General features: G+C 40.8%; 1 protein-coding gene across 3 annotated transcripts in view; it reads right to left on the reverse strand.

Annotated features, from left to right (window-relative positions):
• The window catches only part of LOC135462722 (atrial natriuretic peptide receptor 1-like), a 212983-nt gene that overhangs the window by 8867 nt on the left and 189903 nt on the right, over positions 1–14213 (reverse strand). For all 3 annotated transcript variants that reach the window (XM_064739944.1, XM_064739945.1, XM_064739946.1), the window contains exons 10-15: positions 13527–13604; positions 8007–8111; positions 7411–7482; positions 5235–5400; positions 1059–1220; positions 345–516 (exon numbers count right to left, since the gene is read on the reverse strand). In XM_064739944.1, the coding sequence (XP_064596014.1) occupies positions 345–516; positions 1059–1220; positions 5235–5400; positions 7411–7482; positions 8007–8111; positions 13527–13604 (755 nt within the window). The remainder of the gene's footprint in view (positions 1–344; positions 517–1058; positions 1221–5234; positions 5401–7410; positions 7483–8006; positions 8112–13526; positions 13605–14213) is intronic.

The raw sequence follows: 14213 nt of genomic DNA on the forward strand, positions 1-14213 counted from the left end.
GGTTGTCCACAGTGACCTAGCCTGTCGCCCGCAGCTGTTTTAATCGACATATGTTCCTTTTGGCGGGAAGCGTGACGCCATCGCCAAGGCCACCGTGAATATACAAATATGGTGAACAGTTCTGTTTCAATTTAGTGGAAAATTTGAGAATGAGCAGTGTTAAGTTGTATTGCGGATAAAACGTTGAGAAATCTGTTCGTGGGGTTGTTATTAGATCCGTGTCTCCAATATTAGGGTTTCTAAATTTGGACTGATGAATAAAATAACTGAGTCTAGATTTGCATTCCTCTTGACGCTGGTGCAATGATTTGTTTTGATAAATCAATAATACAAAATGTACTTACTTATTTAATTTTCGAACTATAGATTTCAAACTCTGGAAATCGGGTCTTTCCGCTGGATCTTCCGACCAACATCGACGGATAACGGCCGCCAGTTCGTCATTCGGACAGTCCGCAGGCTCCATAGTAGGCCGGAAGTACGGGCGGACGCCATCTTTTAATTTCTGGTATATCTCTGGTATAAAATACGAAATGTCCATATTACCAAAAACCTGTATCAATATTTGTTCTAATATGAGTTGTATTGAGTTCCGGAAAATGAGGTTTTGGTTTTCAACGATATATAATGAAAGAGTATGCCCCAAGACTTCATTTTCTATCACAGGTTATTCAAAGTTACATGGCGTTGATGCATGTTGTCCACTAGCATAGTGAAATACTTCATTTGTGTTATAAATTTGTTGGCAAACACACAATTTTTACACATTTTCTATCATAATAATCAAAATGTATATTTATGCCCAAATAGAAAACCATTTCTACCCATTTTAAGTTTGTAAGCTATCGTATTTAAGCGGAATAAGCTTACTTTTAAACGACTTTGTGTAGAGGAAAGAAGCAGTTTTCGTGAATTCCTGTGTATCTTGAATGAGTTTTTTTTAAATTGCTCTCTCACCAGGCAAATGTATTTTGCTTATTACTAAACAATTACTAAACATGTGAAGATAAAAGCCGTATGGGCATATATTCAAGACGACACTGACTAACGCAAAGCACCTTGTGGTCCTATTTCGCCTTCGCAATTTGATAAATAAAAGACGCCATATCTGTACACAATCTCCTGACAGATGATGGCAAAACTGTAGACGTCCCCTTTCTGAGTGCCCTCTGGTGGCCGATTGTGCATGCGGAGTAACTCCGGTGCTGTCCAGAGTTTGCCTGCAACAACAACGACAACAACACATTAAGGCATATTTATCTGCCAGTTTCAGCAAAAAATCTAGACATTTTTTATTTCGAAAGTTAATTCGAAGGATTAACCAAACACAAGCTGAAGAGTTGATTAGAAGTGCATAATGGCAGAATGCGTTTATGGTTACTATGGAATCTCTCATAACTTACAGCTAAAGGTGCTAGAAAAAATTAAGATCAATGAAATAGATTGTGTAGATAAAGAATTCGCTATCGGGGGAGAACGGTGGATGCCCATGGCAATCCATATTTTGCTGGCCGAGAATTCAACGTGCGACCGACGAGGAAGCCAGCATGAGCTGGACTTGAAATAATAGCAACAGCATTGGCGAGAGACTTCTGGGTTACTGTGACCGCATAACCAATGAGGTCTCCAGTGTAGCTGAAGTAAAGGTGTAAAATAAATATACAGCGACTATCAGTATAAATAAACTGGTACAGACTAACATTGCAGAATTCTACGCGTGAATTTATATATTTATTTACTTCATTTGTATGCTTCTAAATATGGTATAATGATAGATAGATAGATCTTTATTACGTTGGGCCAAGCACAACGTCGCAAAAAGATGTCGCAAAACTACTACTTAATAAGTTGTGCAAATGTTGTTGTTGTTGTGGGCAGGGCGTGTTACACTTCGAACAGATGCACGTTTCTGACTCTTACTGATTCGTAATCTTCTTTCAGTGCTGTTTAAGCTGCCGTACTCTGCATGTATGTATGTGTACGTCCATTGATCGAAAGTCGGTATCATAGGGAACTTTCCAAACGCTGCGTATGTGCTTCGGGCCCTTCCGGTTGAATATTAATGAGGCAAAATGGCCAGCCATCTTTGCGTTGAATTCGAATAACGGCAAGACTTTTCCGAGTTCGTACAAGCTACATACTTAACGAATATTTTTTATTTCAACGTGAGTGATTTTAGTTTATGAACGAATTTCAAAACTTCGTTAATACGTCGCACTCAGAATTTATTTAAATATCCAAATTTTGGGCGACCATGTCACTAAACAATACTGGTCACTACATTCCCCCTAAAACTCATTATATATAGCTCCTCTGATTTTGATATATACGTTTTAAACAGTTATAACATTTTTGTTTTGAGATCACGTGGAAAAGTGGGATGCCAATATTGAGTTCCTATCCGTTCATGCACATTGTACACGTGTTTATAGATTTTCAGTCACCAAAGACGCACACACAGGTAATATTCTGGCCGTTGACAAAAGGCTGTCTTAAATCTCATTACACAACATCGTCGGCGTGACAAGAGGTAATTAGCAAATAAGGCTATAATTATTAAATTCGACTCATTAATAAATCGGATGCTGCAACTAATTAAGATGCTGATTGAAAATGACAGGTGCTTTCGTACTGTGTCCGGATAACAGCATTCCAGCACAGCTTCGGCTTTCTCCATTGGTTGCATCTCTTGAGTGCAAACTGAAAATATGCCGCGCTTATTAAAAGATAAAGCAGCCAGAACCAATAATCTATGTGTGGCGTTATAAAGCAGACTCTGGTGTTTCCCTTTTAGTCCGTCCCACAGATCCAGCGGTTTCTGTAAAGGATATCAAACACGTTATGCAGGTAAGAGAGTCTTTATTTGTTACATGGACTTAAATTTGTCTCAAGTTTTTGTTCAGATCTTCCTATTCTAGGTAAGAAAGTCCTCGCGTGTTACACAGACTTAATTTTGTCTAAAGTGTTACCTTGGATGTGAAGCTAAATCTTGGCATGATTTTCTGAAGTTCTTGTCAAAACAATTGATGTGTAGATAAGGAATTCCTTTTTTTGTGTGTTACACAGACTTAATTTTATCTGACCTTTCGTCAGAATGATAGTAAAGGTATGATAAACAAACATGAAGACCAGATAAAAGGTCAGATCTCTGTATTTATTCAAGAGGGCTTGAGCGAGTTTTTAGCAAAAGGGGCCAGCAAAGGCCTAACTCCAAAACTGTTCGTTTCAGAACTATACTGTACATTGTTAAGCGCTAATTTATTAACCAGGAATAAATTAGGCGATGGTTCGCACTCTTTATAATCCTGACAAGAAAATCTGAAACTCCGATACAATGAACTTCCAAGGAAACTACGGAGGAGGTTAGAAATGTACCACCACGAAAACTGTAAATCATCAGCAGTTGTCTCCCTTGCATAACATGACACGCTATCGAAGTAGCTTTGTTTTGGCACGACTATACAACAAACTGCCCTTTGGTTTGCCTGGAGCGTTCAAAAGATCTTTTTTGCTGTTTTCGCTTTCGTTTTACTTATCTTTACTTTTTATACACAACTAAATGGCCTATATTTCTTGGATTATTTTTTCCAGACAACGCACACACATCTATACGAAAATCCTAGAATTCAGCTCCATTTAACATCGCGATGAGGTGGAAGCGAAAAGTTCTATTAACTTGGCTGATCACCGGATTTTTCTTGATCATAATGCTGATCACGATGAACGCCCACGCGGGCGACTTCGATACAGACGAGGACTTCGAGGCCGCCCCGTACGGTATGCCCAGACTGGCTAGCTTCTTGATCAATGGGAAGCAGAAAAAACGGATGAAAAAAGCAGTTCGATACCGACAATTAAGCCGGGGGAACCATGTGGACACGACAACCAAATATATTCTGCTGTACAACGACTTCTTCGGAGCAAAGGACTGGACCCTTGGACTAGGCGATAACCTGTTTAAACGTTTACAGTGCCCAGTTCGAAACTGCGCTCTAATGTGGGGAAGAAGTAAAATGAAGCATAGCTCAGCCGTTCTGTTCCACGTCCCTCGCCTAAATCCTATTCTTCCAAAGGTGCGTCCCCCGGGCCAGGTGTGGATTTTCTTCAGTCTCGAATCTCCCGTAAATGTCCCGAAACTACCCGAGTATTGGAGAGGCCAGTTCAATTGGACAATGACGTATAACCAAAAGTCAGACTTCCAGATATCGTTCGGAAAATTCGTCAAGCGAGAATTTCCGAGACAGCGTAATTGGACTGAAGTCGTCATGCAGAAAAGCAAGATGGTCGCCTGGTTCGTCAGCAACTGTAACCATGCCAACGGACGAATGGAGTACGTGAAGCGGTTACAGAAAATAGTGCCCGTTGACATATTTGGTAAGTGCGGCAGGGACGAGTGCCCTAAAAGTAATAAGCAGGAATGCGAGGAAATGCTGAACACTTCGTATAAATTCTACTTGGCATTTGAAAACTCCATTTGCGAGGACTACATCACCGAGAAAGTATTTGCGTACAGCAAAAATGACGTCACTATAATCGTGCGCGGTGGGGCGAATTATACCGATCTGGCACCCCCTAATTCATTCATCAGGACGTCCGATTTTAGAACACCAGAAGATCTTGGTGAATATCTGCTGTATTTGGACAAAAATCCGCGAGAACACGCGAGATACCTGGAATGGAAGAACGAGTGGGATTCTATTGAGAGCGGCCTATCTCAAGAGGTATGGTGTGACGTGTGCAAAGGACTGCATGAGCCGCAAAACCACCCGCCACGTAGAGATCCTTACGATTTGTGGTTTAGCAAAAACCAATGCTGGGATGTAAAAGACTTAAAATGACGAACGTTGAAATGATAAATGTCTACTGTTTTAATAATCTTAACGATGACTTACGTGTAGTGGTTTGAAATTGAGTTAGTTTGACTAATGGAACAATGGGAGCTTATGTTAATGGGCAATGAAGGTCCGGCCTAATGGAATATATTGCCGTTGCCTAATGAACAATATGGCACTAGCATAGTGGACAATATGGCACTAGCCCAATGGACAATATGGCCCAAACCTATGGGCAATATGACCCTAGCTTATGGGACAGTATGACCCTAGACTAACTGACAAGATGATCCTGGCCGCTGGGCACTATGGCCTTAAACTTCATTATACTCCCCCCCACTCCTCCAAAAAAGAAAGAAAATAGACCGGGATTAGAAAACATGGACTATGGATATAACTCACTGTTATAGTAAGCGAACGTGTTGAAGTCGGCATCGTCTTCTTCGTCTCTTAGAGAATGTAGCCCGAAATCTGTAATTTTCAACACAAATCTGCTGTCCACGACACAGTTTGTACTTTTCAAATTCCCATGGCTGCGGACTTCACTGCTGTGTAAGTATGTCATGCCCTGCAATTAAAGAAAATGTCTTAATAAAAAAATTCGTTTTTCCAAGTGCACAGTTCACCGCAGAATTAAAGGAAAGAGTTTCAAGAAAAGATAAGTTAGAGCAATGTGCTGCGTGTTTTTAATGTGTGAATCGTACAACGCAAACCCTTCAACTGTCGGTAAGAACGAACGTTCCTGTAAAATTGGGACTCCAGTGACGAATGGACTCCCCGTGTCAGTGTTGGAAGCAGTAAAGGAGTTCCCCCAGTGACTGGGGAGTGGGGGGGGGGGGGGGGGGGGCAGGGCTGTCTCTTTATTGTTGGTAGCAGTCACACAATTCCCCCAGTGACTGAGGTACTGTCTCTGTTACTGTTGTTAGCAGTACCAGCTGAGGGGCTGTCCTTGTCACTGTTAGCAGCACGGTTACTATTTAGTTTCTCCTACTAGCAGCTAATTTGCAGGAATGGGTGATAAGACCTTACAACGAAGGGGTTGGGCGACTAGCAAGTAATACCCACACCATTACGCTTGTTATATATATCAATACACGGGGAACTTATCCATCGAAGAAATACTCCTGGGGAAGCCTTTTTAAATGTAAACTAGACCCTGCGAGCCCTGACATACATTCAGAATGCACCGTGAATAAGGTTTGCTAATTTTTTTCCGCATATCACTTCGTCGTATGTCATTTAACACACACAACATCATTAATGTCAAAAAAAAAATAAAAAAAATAAAGGTTAGACGAAAATGGAGTAGCGACAAGTTTTCCTTCTCAGAATCTGGTCGATAATGAGAGCAGCACTGCTTTTCCAGGCCATAGTTGATTCAAAACAGGGCATCGCATGTCTGAGGGACTTTGTTTTCAAAACAGCGTCTGCCAAATAGATACATGGAACGGCAAAATGGAAAACTGCTTAGGGATTTGCCAAAGCCAAATTTTTCACTGATTGAAAGATTGATTAGTTGATTGGGTGTAACGTTGTTTTCAACATTATTTCGCTCATACCATGATGGTATCTCCTTGGTGCATCAATAGAATGTACACCGTTTCGGTGGGCTAATTGGAAGAGTATCCTTCCCATTGTCGGGAGACCCGGGATCAATCCCAGGTCAGGTCAAACCAAAGACTTTTTTCAAATGTTTATTGTTGCTGCTTCGGTTGTCGCAGAGCACTAAGATGTTAGAGTCTGCAGACATGACTGGCTGGTACTGTGCCTGTATAATTTGATTGGGTGTGGTGTCATGTCTGGTGTCTTCGGTATCATTCTTCAGTGGCAGCACTTTGGCGGCATGGACTCCCTTCCACTCCTAAATGAATACATTGTGCATATACACACCTGAAGACTCCTCGTCGTCGGATGACTGAAAAATCGTTAAGTACGACGTAAAACCATTGCACACATGCACACATGCAATGCTATCTAGGTTTCAAGTCCGACACTTGAGTGATCGCTCCTAGAATATGAACGGTCCGTTCCAAGGACAACGGACGTAGAGTATTAACCAGTCATGTCAGATATTTACCGCTTGTGCCCACTATACACTCTAAAAATAATTTGTTAAATTTAACGCCATATTCTGTTTTCTCAGTGATGCTAGAATAGATTATGTTACAGCAACGTAACATTATGTTATATGCAACACAATAACCGGTTACAGCAACAACAGCATTCTTTTAGAAGAACAGAGCGATCCTGTCATACAAACGACGCTGTAGATTGGTGCAGTGACACAATCTAGTCTTCCATTGTTAGAGACACAAAGTATTCTGTAAATTTAACAAAGCAGTTTTTATAGATCTTGTGTTTGACTAGATCCGTATGTGACGGATTCTATCAGATTAACAAATGAGTGATTGTACGTTCGTTTAATGTTGCATAAAGCGAAGGCAGTAAAACAAAGAGCCGAATCGAACGTCCTAGCCATCACATCGTGGGCAGAATACATGCCGAATTCTGTTCCAAAGAACGGGATGTACGAGAGGTTTATAGTTCCAAAGAAAAAGTAGTTCCTACAACTACTCACCCGCACAATGTCCTGCATCAGTGAATATCTGAACATCCAATCAAGTTTGATCTGTTCGTTTTCTAATACATCCTGTGAATTGAAATAAACCATTGAAATATAAGCCATTTGTTCTCCATAAGCAATATCACAGCCAAATCGTGCCAAGCCAAGTCAAATGAGGTTTTGCCTTTTTCGCTGAAAGTGGAAACTTACTCTGTCAACATTTTTGTTTGATCGTGTAGGGCAATGTAAAATTAGTTACACTATCTCTCAAAAATAATTACTCAGCGAGAAAAAAAATTTAAACATTGCTCTGCTTCAATGAAGAGCTTCGGCACTTACAATAAGGATGCTATTTAGAATTTCAAGCAAGATAAGCGTTAGAGAATTCCCAGTCAAGGGACATCATCGTGGGAACAGCGTAGGCGTGAGTGAATTACCACCGTTCAACCGGAGCTGTCTAATGCTCTGGGGAAACCAATTACCAACAGCACATATACCTACACAACATGAAACATGAAGCGTCGTCCTAAAGGTCAGAAATTGAGACAAACGTTTCTTTTTTGTCTTCGATGACACAAAACGGATTGGAGCGATCAGGGATGAGGCCTTACCTGCAGACTGCCTTTTTGGCAGTATTCTGTAAGTATGCACTGGTGGGGCGGGTCAATGCTGGCGCCTATAAACCGACAAATATGGTCGTTCTGTAAATCCTTAATCTGAAAGAGGAAGAAACATAATAAAAGATTATTCGTTGAAAAACATACCTGTATGCAACGGCGTCCAGCATCATGGCGGGAGGGAACTCACAACCAGGTTGCCAGCCACGACCAGGAGAGGAAACCAGCATGAGGTGGGCTGGAACACACAGTGACCGCATTGGTGCGAAGCTCCTGCAACTTTGCACGGCGCTGAGGTGCTAACCCTCTCGGAAATATAAGGAAAATATAAGGAACCAGACTGAAATTTTTTTCGTTTTCTGGAATGTGGTTAAAATCCACAAAATATTTTCGGTCAAGCTGCACCTAGTACTCTTCAAATATCATGTGCGTACGGCTTTTGTATAATGAAGAGATGCCGATTTGGGACGTGATTTGACTAACCGCACGTGTGACGAACTGATTAACCACAAGTGACACTCTATTGTTCATTCTACCAACTGCTGTTCTTGTAGCAGACGATTGGCCCTGGGCTATGGAGGTCGCTGGCTCGAAACCAGCTCGTGTTGATTCGGCATCGCTTCGCGCTCAGGGTATTTATCAGGGGCCCGGCAACGCGCATTGCGGTTTCATTCACTCATATAAACTCACTGCCGTCGTATGAATGCAAGAGCCTTAAATACCGCTTTAAAGAGACAGACAAATAAACGTGGGCAAAAACATGTTAACTTCTTTATGAGGGGTTGTAACAAATCATTGGTCTTGGGATGGGTAGCAGTCTGAAAGACATCATTACTATTTCATTTGTCTGGTGGTTTTAATTACATGCCCATCTTCTTGTGAGCCTATACCAGTGACAGTTTCCCTTTTGATACTGTCACTTTATAAATCACACTAGCTCTAGCGGGCTTAACCATAGAACACACTTTACCGGCAGGAGCTTTGGTGTTGCTGTTTACTTCCGTGTCTCGGTCGGTAGGCTAAAACCCGGCAAGAGCCGAGTGATCGACGATGACGTATTGTCAACATGGCCGTCCAGCCCGCAAGGCTTTCGAAATTGATCTACCGTAGAGGAGTTCTGTACCAGTGCGCTTTTACTAGAACAGCTTAGACATGGGGTATACGGGCATGAATGTTTTACTGATGGCAGCTTTAAAGCTAGAGGGAAAGCACAGTAGGTTTGTGAAACACGGCTGCAGGGAGTAGGGAGGAGCTACCGCTAAGCCTATATAAATAATAACCTATGGGTAAGCCCGACAGAGCTAAAATTAAACGTTTCTCAACCAGCAAATACTGTTCCACATGTTTTTCTTGTAACCCTTTAACTACACATGCATATATGCGAGAATATTTCTTCATGTCTGTGTCATGTGTACTGTTATATGGAAAGCGGTTATTGACTTTGTAGGTATGGGCCTTGCGCGTATTACGGCTTCCATGAGTACGGGAGTATTATATATTGTGATGAGATAACTTTGCAGTATTTGCAGAACTGTCAGACTACTTTAATATTAGGGGATGTATTTTCTACATCCTTTACCTATATCAAATATTCTTTTGAAGAGATACGGTGAGAGGAATCGGAGGAGCTACCCCGAAAAACCACTTCTTCTTTGGAACATTTTAACACGGAATGTCGCAGACCACCAAATAACAGCTGGATTAGGGAGAAAACAGGAAGGCTGTGGCCGATAATCACCTTGGTGTGTTCGCAACTTACTCATCTCGTGTTTCAAAAGTGAAAATTTTCTGTAATGGTTTTACGTACAATCGTGTTAGAAGGCGAACTGAAGAAAACCCGCTTGAAAAAAAAAAACCTTTTCCGGACAAAGAATGGTTTAAAGCCTCAACGCAATATAACACGTGGCAAATGGAGGACCTCTTGTGTCCCGGAGTAAAAAAGGAATTCATTTTTTAAGGTTCTTTCCTTCCTTCCTTAACAGACGTTGAATTATCGAAAATTGATTACTTATAAAAAGACCCATAAGGTCATATTAAACCAAGCCAAATCGTCACCCGAAACAGCAGGGTTTTTTTTTTATCAAGGTAACACTGTCGCCATTGTCGCCATGGTGACGATCGGAAATTGACCTGTCAGGGCAAGGCTTACAAACTCGTTTCGGGGCTTGTCCGGCGCTTCGGTAGAAATGTCGCCAACAGATTGCTGCGTAATCTATCATGTTAGTTGAAATCAGCTTAATCTTGGATGGATATCCGTTTTAGAGCCAACTTCGCATTTCTCGGGCAAACAGTCCATTACTAAGTCTGCAGAGTCTTATTGATGCAGGCAACCCTAATTGTACCTTTGATTCAGCGTGTTTTATGTAAAGGGGCATGTCGACTTAAATTGCAAAAGGGACTGAGGGAAATTCCTGTAAATCTACGAAACACTAACATCATCCAATGTGCTTACTCCTCTCGGCGAGTTATAAACCCTGGCCCAGTCTCTGGTCTTTATTCCACCATTGCTGAATTCTTTTCAATTGCATACTAACTGAGGTTCCGTCTGGAACCCCATTTCTGTCTTTAGCGCCGACGAGCAACTGTACAAGAAGACGATATTGTTGTTGTTTTTGTTCGTGAAGGCACTACGTATTTTTTAAAATACGCATGCGTCTTGTTCGTCACAACCAGTTAAAACACGACACGGATTCTGACTTGCTTTTTTTTCACAGTATATTCGATGTATAAAACCTGTTCATTCAAAACATACAGGGTGTCATAATTTTATGACGTGTTATAAATCAAACAAATAACTCGTCACTGAATCGACAGTAATCAACATTTAATCAATAGGTGGAACGTGAGAGCTACGCCTCTTTTCTCACATACACTCGTGTAAACGCTCCTTCATCGCAGCTTCTGACCGGAAATAGGAATCTTTTCATTTTGGTTTGCGAAAAAGTGTGGACATAGTGATGGGGTTTGTTGGGCACGATCTGTTTCTTTATTATTATTCGAAAAATAAGTATCAATTTTTCACCAATATTTCACACCTGTAACTGAACCAGTAAAGAATTTAATAGTTTATGATAAGAAAATATAATTAATTGATTATTTATAGACGAGAAACTTCGGACCATTCCTGATTTTTGTATGAGAAAAACTGGCAAACACAAAAAACGGCATAACACGGCCCTGTTCTCCCTAAATACCATGGATAAACAAAAAGCAGGTTTCATTCGTTTTACCCGTCAGAATGACATCCTTTCAAAAGCTTGCACATTTTATCGGACTATCGCTAACACACAAGCGAAATCGATAGAGCCTGCCATTTTTCGACTCACTACAAATTGAGACTTGAATGGAAGATCTATTTTTTTCCACATAACTCTAGCCAATTGTTATTCTGATAACCGATTTGAAAATTGGAGGCAATACCGATTGTATTATTAGTCGATGTTGTCCAGTGATTTATAGTTGCTATGAATAATCTAGAGTCATTCAGATAGTTCCCGACCGAGCTTTTTGGGGGAACCAGGTGGGCATTAACTAAGGGCTCACTGGTTTCAGATAAAAATCTGTCACAACGAAGTTTTTGTTCAATTTGTTCAAATACTTGTGGCGGCGATAATCCGCCTAGTGGTTAAATTGTTCAAGAAAACCTAAAGAAATGACAGGTCAAACATATTTAAAAAAGTGCGTCCTCTGTTCACATGGGTTTTAATGGTATAGTATTGAATTCGTGGTAGTGGCTTTGAAAGTTAAACACAGCTAATTTTTTGATCCATTTTGTAATATAAATACTTATGCTTCTAGGTTTCCAGTCTCTTTTTATAGATAAAACACTTTCTGCGCTGTAAGAAAGGATATCGTTTCACCCACTGGACTAGTGACAAATAACGTGACCTAACGTCTCAGCAGGAAATGAAATTGATTGATTCATTTATTTATTTATTTGACTGGTATTTTACGCCGTACTCAAGGATATTTCATTTACAGGACGTCAGTTAACAAAATATTGGGAGGGAGCCGAGCTGGGCGTGAGGGGAAATCCGGGCCATCTGCTTGTTGCTGACAGATTTTCCTACGTACGGCCAGAGGGGAATCCATCATGAGTTACACTTGAACTCACAGCGATCGCATTTGTGAAAGGCTCTTGGAACATTTTGCTGCGAAAGATCGCCAACCACTCGGCCAAAGTTATCGGTAGCTGGATTCGAACTCACGACCTGATTGGCAACGGGCTTGTGGCATGAAATTCATCTCTCTGGACCCCTCGGCCAGTAGATATCGCGTTACAATATTGATTGACCAATCAGTTGTAAGACGGAGAGAGATTATGTTTTGGGGGTTAACACAACTGGGGGCATTTTTATAGGTCTATCTCTGCAAACAGCCGAGGGACTTCCTACGGAACAAAACGGATGAGCTTTGATATATCCAAAGCATCCACTAGAGCAAGACCGATACTCTTCGGTGAGCATGATTAAGCAAATGAGAAAAGCATGTTCTACTGTGTTATAATCCAATTCTCACACTGTCATTAAAACACCATTCAACACCGCGGTCTTTGTTAGAACCCTTTTTTCGTGGTAAAACTGTGTACCGATACTGGCATTGAATTCATCGCCTCAGATGTCATTTTCTGTTGAATATCACGAGACCAGAACGCTTGGCCATTACGTTCCACGCAAATCGCAAGAGTGATTTATTACGTAACTGTGAGAGAAATGTTAAATGGACGACTCAGCCTCGAAGAATGGTGGCAGATAACTTTTTTTTCTATTATAGAAGCTGTTTAGATTTATTTCACTACTGACACCTCGATTGTCAGTCAAGCATGTTAAATACCCCATTCGTTTTTTTTTCTCTCCATGCGTAGGAGGTATAGCGTTTCCAGTAATGTTTAATATTATAAAGAAATTGAGTCAGGATCAAAAAAACAAAAAGAGAACTCTTTCTGCAGGTTGAATTTAGAGCCTAGAATTTAACTCCACTATGAGCAGTTAAGCGATTTCTTTTGTCTAATAGCACATATATGGAAAGACAAACGACAGATTTTGGCGCACAGATCTACAGGGCATTCGTTATTAAATTAGAGCCGGTGTTCAGAGAGACACGAACTTTTATTATGGCCCCCACTTTTAGCGATGAATTTCCTCAACATTTTAAATGTCATCCATGTACTGAAAAATAATGCAGAGTTCTGAAGCGTAAATGTGTTATACGTAACTCTCTACGCTCTAAATGCAAAGTCATGCATGTGTAGAAAGAATAAGCTTTTTTCATATTTTGTCATTAATGTCATTCCGGCGCAAGTTGACGCCACAAAGCGTGTAACGTCTTCTTGCAGCGAATGAGACGTCGCTGACACTACAACGCTGAAGACTGTCGGGTTTTACGAAACAAAGACCGAAATATGAAGACGGTCTGATGTGGGTGGTTCAAAAGACAACTGTTTTTGAATGTTTCTGGCAACATCACCTTTCAATCGAGCCGAAAGATACTTCGTTATTACATATTGATACCTACCTTTTTAATTTCCATTAACGCAGGTTTGTTGATGTTGAAGTTAGTGCGATTAATCTTCTTTATAGCAACAATTGTCCCCTGTGAAGATGAAGAAATCTCATGTTAAACACAAACATGTTTGCAATGGTTTTGTTGCATACGGTTATTACGTACACGTTTTATTACTTTTGGAAGTTAAGTGAATACCTGGTTTACAACGAAGAGTTTCATTGACCTCACAATCGTATTAAGCAGCTGAAAATAGACATGTTTCTAGCCATCTGACATAGGGTCGTTTGATTTATTTATTTTATTTATTTGATTGGTGTTTTACGCCGTACTCAAGAATATTTCACTTATACGACAGCGGTCAGCACTATGGCGGGTGGAAACCGGGCACAGCCCGGGGGAAATGGTCGTTTGACGCAGGCTTATTGACATATCCATGCCTTCATATAGCTACAGCGTTTATGTAAAGGTGGATGCAGGGGGAAATATAATATGCAGAAAATGTGCACCCTTACCGCAAAAAATTAAACCATTCAACGTTACAAAAAGAATCCGAATACCCAGTTGTACCACACTAGGGTTTAAGGCATGCTTTACACCATCTCTGTTGTTATCTGTTATATCGTGTACGAATTTCTATGAGGTTAACACTCACAGAAGAGATGCACTTCCAATGCCCTTACCAAAATTCAAAAAACC

This window comes from Liolophura sinensis, chromosome 2 (assembly GCF_032854445.1).
Source record: "Liolophura sinensis isolate JHLJ2023 chromosome 2, CUHK_Ljap_v2, whole genome shotgun sequence".
NCBI classification, from domain to species: Eukaryota; Metazoa; Mollusca; class Polyplacophora; order Chitonida; family Chitonidae; genus Liolophura; species Liolophura sinensis.